Source organism: Sander vitreus, chromosome 21, assembly GCF_031162955.1.
Source record: "Sander vitreus isolate 19-12246 chromosome 21, sanVit1, whole genome shotgun sequence".
Classification (NCBI taxonomy): domain Eukaryota; kingdom Metazoa; phylum Chordata; class Actinopteri; order Perciformes; family Percidae; genus Sander; species Sander vitreus.
In genome coordinates, this window is record NC_135875.1 from 20,277,034 (window position 1) to 20,297,305 (window position 20,272).

A 20,272-nucleotide genomic window follows, 5' to 3' on the forward strand; every position below is an offset into this window, starting at 1 on the left:
CGGTGCTAAGCTCCGGACGCAGCAACTGTGGTTTTTGCAAAATAGTCTTGGAAAGGAACTTGTTAACTGTTCACACAATACAGTAACGTGAGCTATTTAAATTAGCTGGATGTCAGGCTTTATCCTGGAAATGTACTTCCATTGATCCAAACTAATGCAGGCCTACAAATATGTGCATACACACACGCTTATTTTATATGGGTAGCATATAAGGTGGAGCTTTTTCCTGAGGTGCAGCAACGATTTCCTTCGTCTCACCTTTCACCTGTTTGATATATTTGGTGGCTGGTCATGTGTCGCAGTGGCAGGAGAAGCACAGTGTCACTGGAAATCCAGCAGTGCACCGAAGCTGTGTGTCAAGATTCACTGCATGATGTGCCGTCCTCTACCCACCTGCATGCATATTTTGTATAATTTTTGTCACTTCAGTATATGCAGCCAAGAAGAACATTCCAAGATCCCAGAAATACATACAAATATATGTAAGTCATGTAAATAATTACATTTTTTATTTATGCTACCTCATACGCCTCAAGTGAAATATAATCTTTACTCCACTACTTGTGTTGCACAGCTACAGTAACTGGTTAAGTGCTTTAGATAATGATTTTACATGTAGGGAAGACCGGGGGTAATTGTAACAAGGGGTGATTGTAACATCTAAAAGTGCACCAATCAGAAACAAACAGAACCATGAAAACCAGCATGCATATTATCTGTGATGATCCCTCTCTGCCGGCCAGAGGACAAACTGATGTCTCATGCTTATCCAAGTTTTTCTGCCAAGTCATTTTTTTTTCATCTGTCCTCATACTGTCTTAACCTGAAATGTCTACGAATTTAAATCTGTCTAGTAGAGCCCGACCAATATATCGGCGGGCCGATAATTGGCATTTTCCAAACTATCGGTATTGGCATTTATAATGGCCGATAAATGAATATTTAAAAAAGTAAAATAAAAACGGACGAAACACCCTTCAATCGTGTTATGAGTGTTGGCGTTGCATAGTTTGTCCACCAGAGGGCGCTCTACAACGTCACGAGTAAAGCGAAACAGATAGTAGTTGTATGAAAAAGGGTGCATATTAGACATTTGAGCTTTAGCCAAGATGAGTGTGTATACATGTGGCACACACAGTTCTCACCATATACATGCACATTCAAGTCTACTGCAGCACACTGTACTGTATGTGCACACACCGATGTCTCCCAGAGTGTGAATCCATTAGCAGCAGGGCCTCGGGGTGAAGGCTGGAGAGCATCCAGATGATAAAGAGATGGAGACACTGCCCAGTGCTTTCCATCACTCACTCTCTCTCATTCTCTCTTCTTTCTCTTTCTCTTCTCTCTTCACTCTCCATACCATCTGTAACCATGACCACAGCCAGCACTGCTTTATATCTGCCCCTTCTCCGCCTCTATTTAACTCCATCTATATCTTCTGCTGCCTTTCTGTTTCAGGAGTCCGCTTAACATTTTATTTTTTTAAGAGCAGTGCATTTGCAGTTATTCTGATGAATGCAGACAATCATAGTAAAAGTACGGAGGGAACAAAAATAATGAATAATCAATCAATCATCTCGCATTTGGCTTCAAACCCCTTTCAGGCATGTTACGTAAATGGGCTGGCATTTAAATTTATAGGTCTTATGTAGGAATAAGCCCCGAGTCACTTCTACGTGGTCAGAATGACAATTTTATTAGGTTGGAATTGAATCCTATGAGATTACTGTAAAGGCTGCTTCGACACAGAGAGCGATTAAACACAGCTCTTGCTCTGCCTTTTTAAAAGCACATGTATGTAACAAACGTAGGCTACTTATTTTAACCCAAACCACGATCTTTTGCTAAGCCTAACCATTAGGGGTGGTACGGTTCATGAAAAAACATCCGAATCGCTCGGCCCACTTGTCTCGGTTCGGAGCGTGTGTGTGCGCCGCACGGTTCGACGCATGAACAATGTAGCTTCGTGCCCGTCAGGTGCCCGTATGTGACCTCAGACAGTGTGTTTCCCTTTCGCGCAAAAAAAGAGGTGTGGACAAGTTACCAACAAAACGTACAGCTAAAGACCGTGCAAAACATTTCAGACCGTCCTGCCAACCTGTAAACATTTTAACATCAATGTACTGTAACGTTTTTTTCACTCTAAATTCGCTGAAGCGACTGCAGTTTGGATCCTGTCGGGTCTCTGCAGCGGGCGGGGCTCCTCAGTTCTCCCCGCACACACACAAACGCACACACAGACACACACGGTGGATGCAGGAAAAAACGGAGATGAGACGTATACAGGAGGACCTGACAGCTACGCTCGTTATTGTAAGTGCAATGATAAGTCCAATAAGTACTTTATCAAACCGTATGAGTGTGTGTCCCAGCCCAGGCCAGGATAGGAAATGAACTAACAATGTAAACTTATTCAAAAGAAGGAGCTTTAAGAGTTCCTCTCTTTTTTCTTTTAAAGGATACATTTTTGTAAGAGCTACACTGAAGTTGGCAGTTTGATAAATGCAAGTTACTTCAATTGATATTTTGTAATATTTCAATCTTTGTGTGCTAAAAAGACACATACGTTCCTGTAGATGGCAATACACATTCTCCTTTTTTTGCCAAATAAATGAAAAGCATGTTGAAATCATCAATGTCTTCCCTCTCGCTGTATCAACATCTCAGCTAGCTTTCCTCAGAGATGGTCCCAATAATGTGCTTAATGTCAAGTCAAATTCAGTTTGTGCATGATTACATGATCTAACTATATAATTATTTAATACTGTATCCTACATTGTGGATAATTAAGCTATATATCATATGCTGAAGTATATTTCTGGAGTGTTAAAGATTAAAAGAAAAAATAACAAGAACCGTACAGAACCGAAAACCGTGACCCTAAAACCGTGATACGAACCGAACCGTGGGTTTTGTGAACCGTGCCACCCCTACTAACCATGTAGTTTTGTTTCAATTCATATATATATGTGTGTCTCAGGAGCCATGCCTTTATATATACTTTGGCACTATACATTAGAGCTTAGATCGGGCCCAAAAAATCAAGCCCGACCCTACCCGAGCCCGTGAACGTTGTGTCTGAGCCCGGCCCGGCCCGACACTTACATTAACTGTAATTATGAGCCCGATTTAAACCCGACAATGTTTTAATACGTGGGCCGTTATAACTGACGTTCTCAACTACAATTCTGAGTTGTTTGAACCACAGAAATCTGTTTAGAATTATCTTAATGGATACCGGTAATGCAACAAGGACGAAGCACGTAAACTGCGCTGTTTGTTTATTTAGAATGGAATGGATTGCAATTGGATCCGAATGAGGAAACGTAAACCTCGACCCTAGCTGCTCCCTCAGCCGAATAGTGTGGGTAACAGAGTGTGGCCGCAACATAATCAAAGCCCTGGAACCATATAGGAGACTTTCTGGTCTCGATCACTTAATTGGCCGATAACAGTGCTGCAGAGGGGGGGAGACGCACAGTGTAGCACAGTTTACCTCACACTCAAGTCAGTGCAGGACATACACCCAGAGCTACGGAAGAAGCTGGAGAGGCATAGCTTGCTCCCCACCGAATAAGGCTAATAAAGTAATGATTAAAAAAATGCAAATGCTTGTTTAAGGGCCCGGCCCGGCCCGGCCCGATCATAGCGGCGTAAAATGTGGGTCGGGCCCGGTTCGGGCTCGGGCAGAGAATCTAAACTCTACTATACATCATATTGTCTAAAGAAACTCCTCAGTTGCAGATTTGCACTCACTCACATGCCAAACACACAAATGAATACACACCGTGGCACACACACACACACACACACACACACACACACACACACACACACACAGATTTTATCGGTATTGACCAGCAGCATGCTTGGGAGCAGAGGCCACAGAGAAAAATCATTACATCGTTACATCAGTGAAAGCCTTCTCACAGCAGCGAGGCTTTGTTGTTCAAAAGATTCCCACAACAAGTAAAGTAAAAATCAATTTGATGTACACCCGGTGTCAGCTGGCACATGGCCAGCTTTATGGTTGCAGCAATGGAGCGGACTGTAGCAAGCAGAGTTTCGGAAAATATCAGTGGACATTTTCTTTTTCCTTTTTATGTAATCTGTTGAATTAACCAAATGCAGTTCTTACAATTTAGGTCTTGAAAATATACCCCAAGCCCCTCTTTATGTTTTCCAAGTAGAACAGATTAACATCAAAGATAAGGCAGAAAAGGGCAGAGCTCTCTTTAGTAAAGATGCTAATACAATATTGATGAAGGATGATGTCTCTATAAATGGGATTTTTAAAATCCCATTTATTATTTTGTGCAGAATTTTGACCTTAAAGAAATAATAAAACCTGAAATAAGATAATATTCCTGAAGATGGGATGAAAAGCAAGTGCCTGGATTAAAATCAGAGCAACATTTGAAGCTGTGGTTAATTTGAATCACACACACATCAGAAAAGCTTTATTGCCAACACACGCTACGTTCACCATTGGTAGCATGTTCTTAGCTAGTCAAAGCAGTCTGTACTGTTAGCTGGGCTGACCATCTCTGCAAAACAAATACTCCAGCGGTAAGATTTGCACAGATAAAGCTAGCGGTCTGACCACACCTTAAATAAGATCCGGCAACAAACCTACGAGCGAGAAGAGGGCATTCTGTACTAAAAACATAAGATAAGCCACTTAATCTCTCCAGGTGAGAGTGATGAAGCCTAACTTCTGCTGAACTTTAGAATTCCTTTTGCCACATTTTACCACATTCATTTTGCATCAATTGATGGCCGATATTAGCCTAGAAATCTAGACACACCCTAGTGGCAGCAAATGTATGTAAAAATGGTCGTCTAGCAACTCTCCGTTGGCTTGCGAGCTGGAAAAACCGAACTCTAGTCAGGCCAATCACATCGTGTATAGAGTCGGTGGGCGGGCTTATGGCTGCTGCTGGGAACAGCAGTCTTGGAGTTAAGCTTTTCTTTGAGAAAAGAACAAAGAACGGCACTGAAATCATTCTTAAAAAAGGAAGCTGTGTTCGGAGTTTTGCCGACCGGATACGGCAAAAGTTGAATCTATCAACTAGCTCCGCTACCTTCTTCGTTGCTCTGGTTGGTTGTAGCGCTGTCCTGTTGCGTGCAGAGGGAATTTGAAAGACAACCGTTTATCCCGCCCCTCGGATTGAGCCCTGCCAATGGTGAGTTCCCAGACCCAACATCTTGATGTGGCTCTGGCTTGTCAGGCTGGACATCAGGACCAATCGCAGCCACTAAAACCACTTTAGACGTATATATACCAACAGATTAGTATTCCTAGTTCTCAAGCAATGGACTTGAAAAAAATCCCAACCGGCCTTCAACCAATAAATGAATGTTATGTTAGAAATCAATTTCAGACACATGGATCGTCTGTAAGTTCATATGAATCACAGTAAATTAGACGTACTAAAACAAAAACAAAATGGGAGGCTGGCTTCCCATCAAAAGAAAAACAAACAATCATTTCCCAGCACAGCCTCATACCAACATAGACATTGATGAATCTTTGTGCCAGTTTTCCTAATTAAGCTGCAGGAACACCAAAAAGATTTGGGGTGAACAAAAAAGCCCCACAGTTGATTGGCAGAGAGAGAGCGGCGATGCTTTGCTCACCGAGGTCCTTTCCCAGAAGAAAACCAACGATGCGAAAACACTCTCCAGCTCTCTGCCTGTTTTATTTTTTTCAGCAAAATCATATCATGTTTGTCCTTCTGACTCCCTCCGCTTTCAGCTTCTCAATCTGTCTCTCTTTTCTACTCACACAAACTCATGAGCATATTTGTTTATTTTCTCCATCTACCCAGCGATATCCCGCCAGCCCTGACACTTTCTTCTTCTCCCTCGGTTTATTTTCCATGCTTTTCTCCCTTCTGTCGACGCTGCACGTCTCTAAAACCAAGGTAGCGTTCACCCTCTTCTCCAATGATAACAAGGGCATTTTTCAATTGACTTTAAACATTCCCAGCTTATCAGACAGGAGGGAAAACAGCTTGAAAGGCCCAACGTGCTTCTCATGAATATGTAGAAGACAAGGAGCAGGACATTAAGATGTAAAAGTCTTGTGGTAGTTGAATGCTAATTGGTTATTCAGCCTTTCGGGGAATTTGATTGCAACTTTAATGGCCCCATCTGTAGTTGGCTTGTTGCAGTGTGTGAAGGATCTGGAAAGAGTCGACACACATGCACACATCACACACTCATGCTCTTGCATGCGCGGTTGCCCTTAAAGCTTTAGTGCGTAAAGTAATACGACGACAAAAATCTTGGCGCGTCCACATGATACAAGCCTTCCATGACCACGCGCACCACATATATATATATATATATATATATACAGTATAGGTGCGTGCAGCAGGCTAATAAGTGTCAGTCTGTTCTGCCTCGCTCTGAAGGAGGAAGAGATCTCTTCTTCTTTGCCTTTTCATCTTTCCTCTCCTTGTTCCTCCTCAGAGTTGAAGTGCATCCCACCCTGTCATTTCGAATCTTGCTTCTTTTTTTTTACGTTTTCAAGCTTTAGTTATTAATCACTGAGTTTGAAGGAAAGCTTATATCTGAGGGATTATTCACACCAAGCGTGTTTGGAGCGTTTGATCTTGGTCTTTTAAGCTCAGAATAAATCCACTAACATGCCCTAAAAAGTATTTGCTGTGGTTTGTTGTATGTAGGGGTTTACCAAACCCACTTTTTTTTTCCTGATACCTACACTCAGTACTCCTCACTGTATAGAACTGATTGGGATTTTTGCTGCCATGTGTAAAGTAAGACAAGCCCGTAACTGCACATCCCTTCCTAACTATAAGTTGAGATGTTCTTTGCACCAACTTTCTTTTGGGGCTGGTGCAAATGTGTTTTGTTGTATGAGGGTATAAAAGAGACTGTCCTTCCCCGAAACAAGAAGAAAAAAAAAACGCTCCCAGACGTTGTTTGTACGAGCAGCAATTACTTAACTTATGCTGTATTTACGTTTGTAGTGGCGGCGCCCTCTTGTGGTCGCAGTCATTATGACCGAAGGCAGAGCAGGAGGTAATGTGACAAATATAAGGGCGGCATAATTTCCACGTAAAGAGGCAGGTTGGGGTGGTGGATGGGTGGAACAAACACAAGACTTTCAACCGGGAGACCGGGTTAACGTAACGAACGTCGCGTTCAGGGTCACATTCATAACCGGAACCGAAGTAACTTCTGATTTTAACCAAAACCACGATCTTTGGTGCGTAGTTTTGGTGCCTGCAACATAACCAAACTGCGACCGTGGTTAGTTTTTTTCTTTTTACTTTATGAATGTGGCGAGTTAACTTAACGCATGATTTATACTTCTGCATAAAATCTACGCCGTGACTACGTACGTAGGTACGTGGAGACACAAACCTACACCGGACCCTTACGCCGTAGCCTGACGTGCACCTCTCGAAAACTACAACTACCTGTCGCGCCGATGCACGTCGCTCGGCCGTGGCTTGGTAGCGTTGCATTTCCCCCTACTCATTTCCTGGATCTCCTTCTCTCTAAACAACATGAAATCGAGGAGACTTTTCCTGCTCCAGATTTCCCACCGTGGTCAGAAAGAACAGGGGAGACACTTTGTTTCTTCCACTACGCCTCTAGAGTCGGTACTCACTCCGAAGCTAATCCCCGTCCCTCTCTCACTTTCTCTACCACACATTCCCCACGCACACACACACACACATGCCGGCCGTGCTATTCTCTTACAGAGGTCGACGCACACACCAACGCACAAGTATAAACTTCAGGCCACGTACATAGGCTACGGCGAAAGCTCTGCGTGGAGCTTCTGCACAACCATACATTAAGCTTAAGTAGTTTTGGTGCCTAAACAAGAACAAACTGCGACCGTTTTCACTAACTATCCTTACCTTAACCTTAGATATCCTTTCCATAATGTTGTCAGACAAAATATTAATCTGAGCCTGTCAGTGGCAAAACAAGCACCTTTGTGAATGTAAATTGACTATGCACAATTGCCCTATTAACTTACATTGCAGCTTGTTTCGCCGTTGCCGACTACAGCGATCTCGCTTCAAGGACCATTCTACCACTAACAAGGCTCAAAATAGCACCACACTTCAACGGTAGCATAATGAGGGTCCCTGCATATGTACCGAAGCATTGAGAACTTTGTAAGTGTACAGACAGTTTATTAAAAAGATGGATTATAAAGACAGTAGCATTCATGTTTACATGCAGGCGCCATCTTGAAAAACCAGTAACCAGTAACATAGCTCAAACACAGCGTTCGTGATTCGACTGCTCATGACTGTTTTCCAAGATGGCGCCCGCATGTAAACATGTAAACATGTAAACAGTTGTCAATGCTTGGGTTTACATATAGGGACCCTCATTATGCTACCGTTGAAGTGTGGTGCTATTTTGAGCCTCGTTAGTGGTATAAAATAGTGATTTACCATCTGCCCCGCAAGGTAGCGGTAGCTTGTTTAAAGCTAGAGACGCTTTCGATTAGCATGAAATGTCCCAGAGAACGGTCGACTCGGTACACATATGTTATTAAACCCTAGGTTCATTTTGCGCCAGAATTGTCCTTTAATACTCAACCAAAGTCAAAGATTGTTGTTCCCATCCGTCACTTAGACACAAAAACATAGGTAGTTAACAAAACGGTAGTTACCCTTTAAGTCATGGGGTTTGTATTGCAATTGTGTGTCAGTGTGTGAAGTTGTTGTTGTTTTTTAAACATTTATCTAGTTACTTTTATTGAGTTTCAGACCTAAAGAAATAGATATTTTGTGGAATAATTCCTCTTTGCTGGCCCTCGCTTCTTAGAGAGGATTAGTTCAGTGCAAGGTTTACATTTCCGATCAAGATTGGGATTAGATTTCAGTTAAAGAAAGTTAACCAACTGTAATTCATGCAAGCAGAACTGTTCCTTCACTATTTGTAGTTCTGTAGTCCCTATCGACAACGTTTCATTTCTGGGATTGTTTAGGTGCCGCTGGAAATTCCGCCAGATGTCCCTCACTTGGCTAGATTGTAGATGTCCTTCTGCTCTCTTTGTGTTGGCATTGTAAACTCCCGTGGATTTCTGAGGACTATGGTTAACTGCTCCTCAGATCTCTGCAGGGCAACAAGTTCCTTCCTGAGGCTAGTTTGCAGCGGCACCGTTGCTCCCTCTGAGCTTAACACCGCCCATGACGATTGTGATTGGCTTAAAGAAATGCCAATAAACCAGAGCACGTTTTTCTCCCATCCCGGATTGCTGTGTGGACTAGCCACACCCTCCACCGCTGCGCTGTGGAGGAAGGTCTGGCAATGCGAGACTAGTAGTTCAGCAAATGTAAAAGTGAACCAAGGAGGAAATATAAGATGCAGACGCTTCAGATTTGCATGCCCAGGGTGTGCTATCGAGTGTGTGTAAGGGTGTGTGGTATCTGCATGTGTTCATGTGTATGTATGATGATTTGTGGTCCCACTGCTCACCTGCCTGCAGCGTTGCTTTAAGCCTACACTGCAGATCTCACTCCGCTTGGCTCGACACTCTGCAGCTTATCTCTGCAGACCAAACCCAGATTTTCACAACTGACTCCCTCCAAACTTCTGTCTGCATCTTTGTTACTTTTCACTCATATTAGAACGCTTATAGATTTATTTGCACTACAGTATATCCTAAATGTTACCCATTGATTTAGTTTCCTGCAACCTTTAATTCTGTCTAAACCTATTGTTTTTTTGTCACACGTTTATAATGTAAATACATGGTAAGTCTGCAAACCTGGGCAGAGGCAGCAAAAGGCAAACAAGCATTTGTATGGCCTTTGGCTGCTACTTACTAGATTTAGAACGATGTTTTGTCATTTTAGCATTTCCTTTTGGATGCTCTCCCTGGTCCTAATTGTAAATTTGCCCCTGCTGTTGTTTCTGTAAAAACACAGCATGTGTCTGATGCGCATTACTTGGCATTTGTAAGACTGCTATTGTTTGTAGTTGTTACCAGTGTTTTCCCAGTGATAACATAGTTGTGTGTTTTGCTTCCTTCGCTTGTTCCCAGTGATTTCCCTGTAAGCGGCTGTTTCTTTGTGATTAGATGTGCTGTAAACTTTAAGCTTTTTTCTGTCTTGAGCCCATTTTTCTGTTTATTTGACGGTCCAGATAAGCAGCAAGATTCTCAGCCCTTTGCACCTGTGTAAAGTCGGCATACGCTTTCAGTCATGTTGCACTAGTCTCGCATTGCCAGACCCTCCTCCACAGCGCCGCGGAGGAGGGTCTGGCTAGTCCACACAGCAATCCGGGATGGGAGAAAAACGTGCTCTGGTTTATTGGCATTTCTTTAAACCACTCACAATCGTCTTGGGCGGCGCTAAGCGCCGGACGAAGCCGCGGTGCCTCTACAAAATAGCCTCGGGAAGGAACTTCTTTTGGTGGAACATGTTTACGTTCAAAAGTTGTTTAAGTCGTGCAACAGAAAACTCATATTGGACAGATGGTCTAGCTAGCTGTCTGGATTTACCCTGCAGAGATCTGAGGAGCAGTTAACCATAGTCCTCGCAAATTCACCGGAGTTTAGAATGCAAACACAAAGAAAGCGGAAGGTGAGGGACATCCAAAAAGAGCGACATCCGGCGGAATTTCCGGCAGAACGAGAGCAATCCCGGAAGTGGAACGTCGTGGATACAGACTACGTTGCAGTAACAAGCAAGTTAGATTTCGCTGCTGCACAATGTGTGTTTGTGTGTTTGTGCGTCGGTCAGGCAAACACACCATTGTATTGTTTGTGCTAAGGGCCTGCTAAGCCTGAACTGGAGCATAGCAGCAGAAAGTAATCTGGTGGCAGAGTCAGAGTCATCAGACCATGGGAATTTCTGATAAAAACAAGCAAAAGAAGCACGAGTATTTCACAACATCATTCTTCCACTCACATGGCTCCAATCATTTTTAGGCCTGTGGTCATTATTTAAAGCTTAAATCATCTATAAAATATCACAAATAATGACAGATACCACATACATTACCAAAGACCACAGTGTCAGGTCTCTATTAATAATATTGTATTCAACTAACAATGATGGAAAACCAGTAAAATCATCCCACTTAGGAAGCTTTAACCAGTGTTTTTACTTTTATTTGACAGAAGGGAAGAGGATTATTTTAATCAGCTCATATATGTTATTATAGGTAACCTACAGTCAACAGAGCACATCAGGCAAATTCCACACACTGCACAGGCAAATATACAGTAGTTACTTAAAGGAACATATGATTTATAATCTCTATTAGCTGAAATTGCAACATCTGCAGGGTTTGTGTCTTCCTACACTACAGCAATGCAGCACTACATGCCGAAAGCAACATTTGCATGAACAAAGTCATATTCCCACAACAGAGTATATATTTACAGCAGATATTCAACAGGAATGTATGGCAGAGAGGTAGAACATCATGCAATACTGATGGAAAAACACTCATTTTGTGTTGGAGGGCGACTACAAAAGTGTGTCCTTAACTTTAGACCTTTAACTCAGACCTTTGAGTAGAAAATTAAAAAATATACACCATGATGTCCTAATAGAGTTAGGCGATATGGAGAAAATCCCATATCACAATATTTTTGGCCAAATATACATCGATATCGATATTGCGGCGATATTGTAGGGTTGAGTATTGGTGCTTTCACAAAATATTTATTTTTGATAAATAATCATCAATAACTTGGATGTAATGACTAAGTGGGTAAAAGTAAATAATAGAACAGCTAAAACAGTCTGGTTAGTTCATAAAATGACATCACTTTACTGTAATGCAGCCCAACCAGGAAAAGACGAGTTATGTCATATTACGATATTATGATATCCAAAATATAAGACGATATCTAGCCCCATATATCGATCAATCGATGGATATATTGCCCAGCCCTATGTCCCATCCCCAGCCCATACAGTATGAACTGTAATCTGTACAATAGTTCCTGGTAGTTAGCGGTGTTGGAGGTTGAAGGAGTCTCCTCAGCCAGGAAAGCGGGGGTTGGCCCTCTCCCTGTCGCAGCTGGTGGCCACACGCAGCCCTGCTGAAACACAGAGAACACTGTTACTATTGACTGACACTGTAATGCCTCTCATCTTGTCTCAGCACGCTGTAAAGGAAATCAATCAAAAGCTAATCATTGTGAAAGGCACTCAAGCATCTACAATTAGATCTTCTAGTGTTGTGCAAATGTCTTATGAACGTGTAAATACAGTTTGTGCAGAGAGGGACACCAGCAGTGTTACGTGAGTCTGTTAATTATTTCAGTTGATTGCATCACTTCATCACCACCCCTTACAGAACATCCTGTGTTGGCTGCCATGCGGAACCCTTGTATGTCCAAAACCGTTACTTTTCAGGAAATGGAGAAAAAAAAGGCGTTTTCTTGAGCTATTTACTCACCAGGGACAGAATCACCTTGTCACAGCTCTGCTTGTGTGCGGCACTACATTCAAGATGGGGGCGGGGTGGAGTTATGAGGTTTTGCCGACAGTTTGAGGATCCAATGGAGTTACAAGATTTAGTCACAAGCTCTTTTACTTACTTCTTTTCATTGGATAAAGATTTGCAAAACCCACAGACAGACATAATGGGTGACCAATAGCAATGATTTATGAACAAAAAGAAATGACAAAATATGGAGATACGAGGTTTCCGCCCGACAGCTTCTTGTGCATATGTTATTTCTACCGTACAGTGATGTTCTATGACAAGTTATTCTTCATGTTTGTGTTGAAAATAGCTACCTTTTCAACGAGGATGGCCATGCACACCATAGGGCCTACACTTTTGTAATCACTTACGAGCACAGTCTGCATGTCCAACTGTGCCTTTAAACTACATTCCCTTAGCTGTATTTGTATTTTGGTTCAGAGCACCTGAATATGTGAGTTAATGATCCTATATCATAATCTGGACATTGGAGAATGCCCAAGACCCTCCCACAAGTTGACCTTCTTCTCACTCTAAGTGCAATGCTAAATTGCTGGATTACTCCTTTAAAGGTCCAATGTGTAGGAATTTCTCCCATCTAGCGTTGAGATCATATATCGCAATCAACTCTCTCGCGCCGCGCAGTTCAAAGTACGTATTACAGCTACGGTAGCCTTCACGCTTCAAAAAGCCGGTCTCTTGCTCTTTTCAATATCCTTTTTCTTTTTCTGGGCGAAGAAGAAGACTCCTGTTCCTGAAATTTGGATTTTGAATACGTGTGGTCCTCCATGTTTCCTTCTTCAAACTTACCGGGGCCGGGAAGCTACGATACCCATTAGCAGCATTAGCAGCACCTGTGAGTTTATCATGTGACAGTGAAAACGTGAAAGGCGGAGCAGTATGTCCTGTATGTCCCTTACTGGCTAACATATTTCAAGATGGCGCATGAATATGGAGCGTCTACCCCAGTTCATGCAAACGCAAATGTAAAATTTCAAGCCAATAGGAATACTTGGAATTGATGGTGGTGGTAAATATTCATGGAGAAGGACAAGTTTGTGAACGGGCAACGCAGATTTTGATAATGAACAACTAAACACGTTACACACTGGACCTTTAAAACAAAACCATAGTAGAACTACAGTGTGTTTTGTAGTTTTTTTTAGGTGTTAACCTAGTCTATATCGACAACGTTTCATTTACGGAGTTTGTTCCGGTGCCGTCAGAGCGTCCGCCGGATGTCCCCCCCACCTTTTGTTTTTTTTGTAAAATTCTCATCGCACACTCGCAGCCATTTTAATTCCAGAGCTCGCCTCTCTACGTGCAAATGTTGCCCCAAAACAAGTTCCCTCCCGAGGCTATTTTGCAGAGGCACCGTACCTCCGTCCGGCGCTTAGCGCCACCCAAGACGATTGTGATTGGTTTAAAGAAATGCCGATAAACCACAGCATGTTTTTTTCTATTCCAGAATGCTGTGTGGACTAGCCAGACCCTCCTCTGCAGCGCTGTGGAGGAAGGTCTGGCGATGGGAGCCTAGTGTTAACCCAACTTTATTCTTTTTTCTCAGGGATTATTAAGAGATTGTCACGAGTGTTTACCAGTTGTCCTAGCATTCAGGCCGCTGTGTTCCTCCGTCTGGTGTGTAGGTTTTGGCTTTATAACCCTGGTGTAAATGATTTCCCCATTACCTGTAACCGGTCTGCAGCGTTGGTGTGAATGAGCCATCAGTTGTGCTATTTGTCTTGCCATGGCGGTTTTCTCGGGAACAGCTGGCCCTATTTTGCGCGGCCGAGTGTTCACCTTCACCTCCTTCTCTTCATCCCCCCCACCGAAGACATCGTCGGACTCATCCAAAAGTCTGGCGGGGCGGAGACGCACGGTGGAGAGCTCCTCGAGCATCACCACGGGCAGAGGGCTCGCCAGAGATCTGAGGAAGGCGGTGGAGTCGGAGTGGCGGCGACGGGGCGGCTTGGGCCTGACGGGGGGTTTGGTTTTAGGAGAGGGATCTGGAAGAGCTGTGTTGACTGATTGAGAGTCAGCAGCGGGACTGGACTCGGGTTCATGATAGATGTCTGGGAGGGGGATCTGCAGAGACAGCCTGTTAGCGCGGGCCAGCGGGGAGGCGGCGGCGTACTTGGGACGAAGCTTCCAGCCTCGAGGGTCTTGGCCTGTGATGACAGATGTCGGGACAGGAGGAGGAGAGGAGCAGGAAGAAGTTGAGGACGATGAGGAGGTAGAGGAGGATGGGTGACTTGGTGAGCTACAGGCCCTGATGGGGGGGCAGGAGTTGCGTTTGACTGAATAACGAGAGTCTGTGTGGGGTCGGAGGAGGGATACTCCACGCTGAGGAGGCTGGGGTTCCTTCTTGTTCTTGGTCACAGTGATGACGGGGGACGTCCCACACTTGCAAAAGTCGGCCGACCACCGCCGCTGATGGGAACGCGCGGCCTCATTCGAGGTGGAGACGGAGGAAGATTTCTCTCTGGGCTCCTGGCTGTGTGTCGTGACGTGTTCCGGACTGTGTCTGCTCTTGCAGTCTCTGTTCTGTGCTCTGAGACTCACAGGGTTAGATTCAGACACTTTTTCACTCATCTGGCCACACTTAGCATAGCTACCGTTAGCACCTGCTGGGCTAGCAGTGCTATTAATAGCAGCGGGACATTTGTTCATCTTGCGTGGAGTGTCTGTCAGGGCTGGTGAGCGTAGATAACCATGTGAAGAGAAAGGTGTAGAGAGTGAGAGGACGGAGGGTGGGTCAGGATATTTTCATTTTGAAAAGAGGAACAGGAGACGCACATCTCGACTTCTCAAATACAGTTTCATAGCTGAAAACCACCGGATTTACTTAAAAAGGCACGACATTTATATTGTTATACAGTACTGTACTGTTGAGCTTTTAGCTAAAATGCTAAGCTATTATTATTGTGGTGCAAGTGGACTTGAGTCATAGAGTCAGCAAACTGGCTCAGTTATGTCCTTTTACACAGCTATATATAATAACGAAGTTGGCTATCATTAACAATAATGCAACAGTGCAGCATAAGCTAACCATACCAGAGAAGTGAGGCATTAGCAGCATTGACTTCTGTCACTTATGAATTCAGCTTTGCATTTGTAAGAGGAAGTTTGTGATGTTTCTTCTCTCAAAAGTCTTGCTTTAAATTATAAAGAAAATACTACTTTGAAAATACTTAAAAAAAACAAAAACAAAGACTTGACAATGAACGCTGACATGTTTACACTGTGAACACCTTTGTGTCCACGATGTGAATGTAAAATATAAAACATTGTTTACCTGCAGAGCGGTGTTGATCTCAGTTCCTATCAAACCTGGACTAATTTCTTTCTGTCATCTCTTTCTTAATATCACGCTCCCTCTCTGTATTTCCACACCCAGCGCCCCACTCACATCTGACCACAGCTTCCTGAAACTAACGCCCAGAAACCCATTGAGTACACACACACACACACACACACACACACACACACACACACACACAAACACACTAGTCAGGGTTGGTTAACAGCTGTATTTTTTAGAAAAAGTAAGGAAGTAAGACCAGCATAGGAAAGTAAAAGCGTTCACGAGAAACCTCTGGCCTGTTCATTAAAAAGGTAGTCCACTAAATCATTATCATCATCATTATCGTTATCTCCTACTTATATAATGTTAGCTTTTATTCATACTGTATATAAATATCATATACATTTATATATTTCAGTACTTAACTTTTATCTTATATTTTCAGCTCATTTTATATTATTATCTCATGTTGTTATTTTATAGTATATGTGATTCTAGGTAAACTTACATTTATTTGATTATTATTATTATTATTAGACTTATTTATATTTGTTTAATTGTTCCAGTACTATCGAACATGTACTTTATCACTTTTAGTGTACCCTTGGGCTGTCACAAAGTAATCTCGTTGTGTTACACAATGACAATAAAGTGTTTGAACTTGAAACCTAGCCCAGTTTTTGACCAAATACATATTTACAAATGAAAACTGTCCACAGTGAGGTCTGAGTAACCACAACATAGTTTATTAGGGGAAACGTTGTTGAGATCCCTATTGCGCCATGATGAGTTTTTTTTTTTTTTTTTTTTAAGATCATTTTTGGGGCTTTTTTGCCTTTTAATTGATAGGACAGCTGTAGACAGGAAAGTGGGGAAAGGGAGGGTGGACGACATGCAGCAAAGGGCTTAAAAAATGGTTTTACCAAAGTAAACATGATGCACCAGCATGTTAGCATTAATATTGTGTGCATGCTAGCATGCTGTTGTTAGCATTTAGCTCAACACACAACCAATGTACAGCCTCAAAGACTGTAGAAGAAACTTTTTTAAATCAGTGGGAGCAAGGTTTATTTCTTGACTTGTGGGGCATTTGGAAACACATTGGTACTACTAATGAGCTAATCTGTTTTGAAGAAACCCACAACGTCCAGAGAGCTGTAGCAACTATGCAAATTAGAATGTGACATTTTCTAGTGACTCCAGTGACCGCTGCAAACACTTTTTTACTTGGCATAGGTTGCACTCTTGTCACATTTCTAAGTTGTTTGCTGGCCCTCAGGAAGTACCGGGCTGTAAAGCAAATTGAACGTAGTGACCAAACCGTGGAACTACTTACTCCCTTACTCTTACTACTATAACTCCCAGCCCGTCACTTGATGCCATCTGACATTTGACCCATAGACTTGCATGGTGAAAGACAAGTCTGTAAGTCAGTTTTTCGAGCGTCACAACCTCTGCGAAATGACTCGTTTCACGATCAGATTTGGAAAGTCCAGAAGAGCTGCACGATTAAATCATTTAATATCCATTCAAGTTAGCTGAGCGCTAAACCAGAAGTAGTTGGCCAGCTGAAGTCTCTAGTGCACCTGCTCTATGGGCCGGAGAGTGCGGAAGCAGTGCCGATCATCCAGGCAATTGTATACACTGTTTTGGGCTCCGTGATGGCTTCATGCGCAACTGATCAACTTTGATAGGAATGAACGGGGCTCAGACTCAAACGCAATTTCCAGTTCTTATGATACTGCCATGGTTGTTTTCTGACGGCTGGTTTTATTTCAGTTAGCCTAATAGCTGGTTTGATTTGCATTGAGAGATGATTTTATGGAAAGTACCCCATGCCAATCTCTAGGTATGGTGAAGGGTCTGTGATGATGTGAGGGTATTTTAATTCCAAAGACCAAGGGAACTTCATCAGGATGCATAGTATCCTGGATCCATGAAATAACTGGCCTTTAAAAATAAACATCTGCCTGCCTCTATGGGAATTTAACATAGGGGTGTACTTACTTATGCCCCCTGTATTTTAAGGAAGAACATTTATTTATTGACGATACATCGATCAATTTCCAAAAGATGATTTTTTTTTTTTTTTCAACTTTAACATGGGTTCATAAACCTACGAGCGCCACTGTACACACATGCACGTGTCCTCCTCCCATGCTGCCACATGCTGTTTAACTTCTAAAGCTCAGTGTCGACAGCGAGCCTTTTGAAGTTTGATCACTTTCAGCACAGAAGCCACGTTCCTGCTTTCACTTCCTCACTCCTCATAATCCACCCACAGGTCGCTGAGATCTTCCAAGGCTGTGTGATTAATTGGCAGGTTCGCATGCTGTCGAGAGTCGGGGCTGCTAGGTGAGCGCCCTGTACATTAATCTCTGTGTAATGAAGTGATGTAAACCCCCGAGGAGGGAGCGCAAAATACAGTAAACCTGTAGACGAGGGGAGGGATTACCGCTGATCCGAGTGGTATTCGTCTGATGATTCACTCCGAGAGAGGAGATGTGTGTACTGTAAATTGTACAGTATGTGTGTAACTGTAAGAGAGACCTGACCTTTCTTTTGCTGTTTCACTCGATAGCAATAAAATACATTTTCCCCCCTGCTCCCCGCAAGTCAGAAGCGATCAATATGTGCTCATTGATGCTTGACATGTTAACAGCAGCTGTCTGCCCAGCTGGTTTTATTTATTTATGTGCACATTATCACTCTTAGCAGCCTTTTCTCACTCTCCGAATCAAGGTCCACGCCAAGGTTCATGTTTTTTTTTTTTTTTACATTGGATACATTTGATCTGAGAAGTTCTGGTTTCACACTGCAGATATCCAAGCGCACTATTGAACTATAAATGACATAACTACGTCCTGTCGTCATTACATACGTTAGCTGCGTTTCCTGAAACTTGTAATCAATTGGTTTGTAGACGGGCTTCCCTGTCCTCTCCTATCCTCTCTAAATCAAAAAAATCTTAGAAATGTGGGAACATAGGGCTGTGGGAACATAGGCACACTCCCACGTACACACTAAGCACGAAGCTTTTCCTTAAGGGAGCTACGCTTCTCTTATAACACGATGATGGCCTGTCAGACTTTTGGTCCGAAAGTCCGAACCATCCAAAAAAAAAATGCTTTAACTCTAAAGAACCGGACCATGGTCCAGTTTGATCCGGACCGAAACCATGTCTTTTTTTATCGGTTTGGTCCAGACCGTGGTCCGGGGGAGGTTTCACACCTGTTACTTTGGTTTTGATCAAACTAAAAAGTTCAAAAGTATGGACCAAACGAGGTAAGTGTGAAAGCCCCCTAAAACACATATACTGGGAACTTTTCAATACCGGTTGCTCTATTACAAAATTGGTAAAGATGAACTTTAAAATGTTTACAATCTTGACAAAAGTTACACATTTGAATTGGGCCTAAAAAAAAGTCTAAATGTCTAAAAGACGAAGGGAAATGGTTTACAACAACACATTCTCACTCCCAACTTGTTACATGCGGACGCTTGGTCAGGACATCTTGGCGTCACGTCTTTATGGCTCTGTGTACCTGTTTGGCGTCATTTTAAAATGTGCAAGTTAAGTTTAGGCAACAACACTACTTTGTTAGGTTTAGAAAAGATTGTGGTTTGGATTACAATAAGTACGTTTATAAGTACGGTACACAATGTAAGTTAAGTTAAAATAAGTCAACCTTGACTTTTTGGACATGAACAGCGGTCAAAGTCCTGTGTTTTCTTTGGCCCATCCATCCACCCAGACCTCCTCCCTATGTAGACTTTTGCACTCTTTAGTGTCATCTCACAGCGCTCTACGTCATCTCACAGCACCGCGGTCCAAAGCCTAGCACGTAGTACAGAAGCTAAAGGGTGCATTGTGCATCAGTATCAGACACTAAGGGCCACTGACCAAGCTGCCATATTTGACCGGTGTTTTTTAAAAGGAAAGAATATAAGGTCTAAAGTAATACAAGATTTCAGAAATGGGGTGGGAATGTCTGAAGAGCAGGAGGAGGATTTGTATTCTTTTAATCTGAAGTAGACTGTGAGATTTGCTCGCAATGGGAAAGCGCAGAGACCGGCTCAGCAGAGAGGTAAAGTATAGCTTTGTGGAACATGGAGAGATTTAAAGCCTGATCGCTCAGGTTTGGGAGCCAAATCATTTAAAAATCCCATCAGATTTGTTTAAGGGAAAGGCTCCGAGATCCAAGTCTAACAGCTGTTCACACGATTAGGGTTTGGAGGATTCCTGGAAGTGTGAAATGTCCCACATTTTGATTAATTCTACACTGAAAAACATAAGGATGGAGTTGCAAAATAGTTCTATGCCATCTAGGGGTGACCCCGAATAGTAGAATATTCAATCGAAAGAGCCTGATTCGACTGCCAATTTCACAGTCAAATCCTCACAGAGGAGTAAAGCCACGTTCAGACCAAACATTCATGACGAGATGAGTTCAAACTTGCAGCTGCTTAGACGAGCCGGTCTGCGACGTTCTGAAACCTGCAGACGAGACGGTG

General features: G+C 42.9%; 2 protein-coding genes across 3 annotated transcripts in view; one reads left to right on the top strand and one right to left on the bottom strand.

Moving 5' to 3' along the window:
* Positions 1-20,272, top strand: part of rab26 (RAB26, member RAS oncogene family) — a 113,637-nt gene that overhangs the window by 73,732 nt on the left and 19,633 nt on the right. The window lies entirely within an intron of this gene.
* LOC144536503 (uncharacterized) lies at positions 11,107-15,879 on the bottom strand. Of its 2 annotated transcripts, none has more exons than XM_078279680.1 (3): positions 15,749-15,879; positions 14,142-15,146; positions 11,107-12,061 (listed from the first exon to the last, which is right to left on the bottom strand). In XM_078279680.1, exons 2-3 carry the CDS (start codon positions 15,121-15,123, stop codon positions 12,003-12,005), a joined length of 1,041 nt encoding a protein of 346 aa, XP_078135806.1. In that variant the 5' UTR covers positions 15,124-15,146; positions 15,749-15,879; the 3' UTR covers positions 11,107-12,002. The 2 variants fall into 2 exon arrangements, with proteins under 2 accessions (XP_078135806.1, XP_078135805.1); XM_078279679.1 differs by having other exon boundaries at positions 11,107-12,064.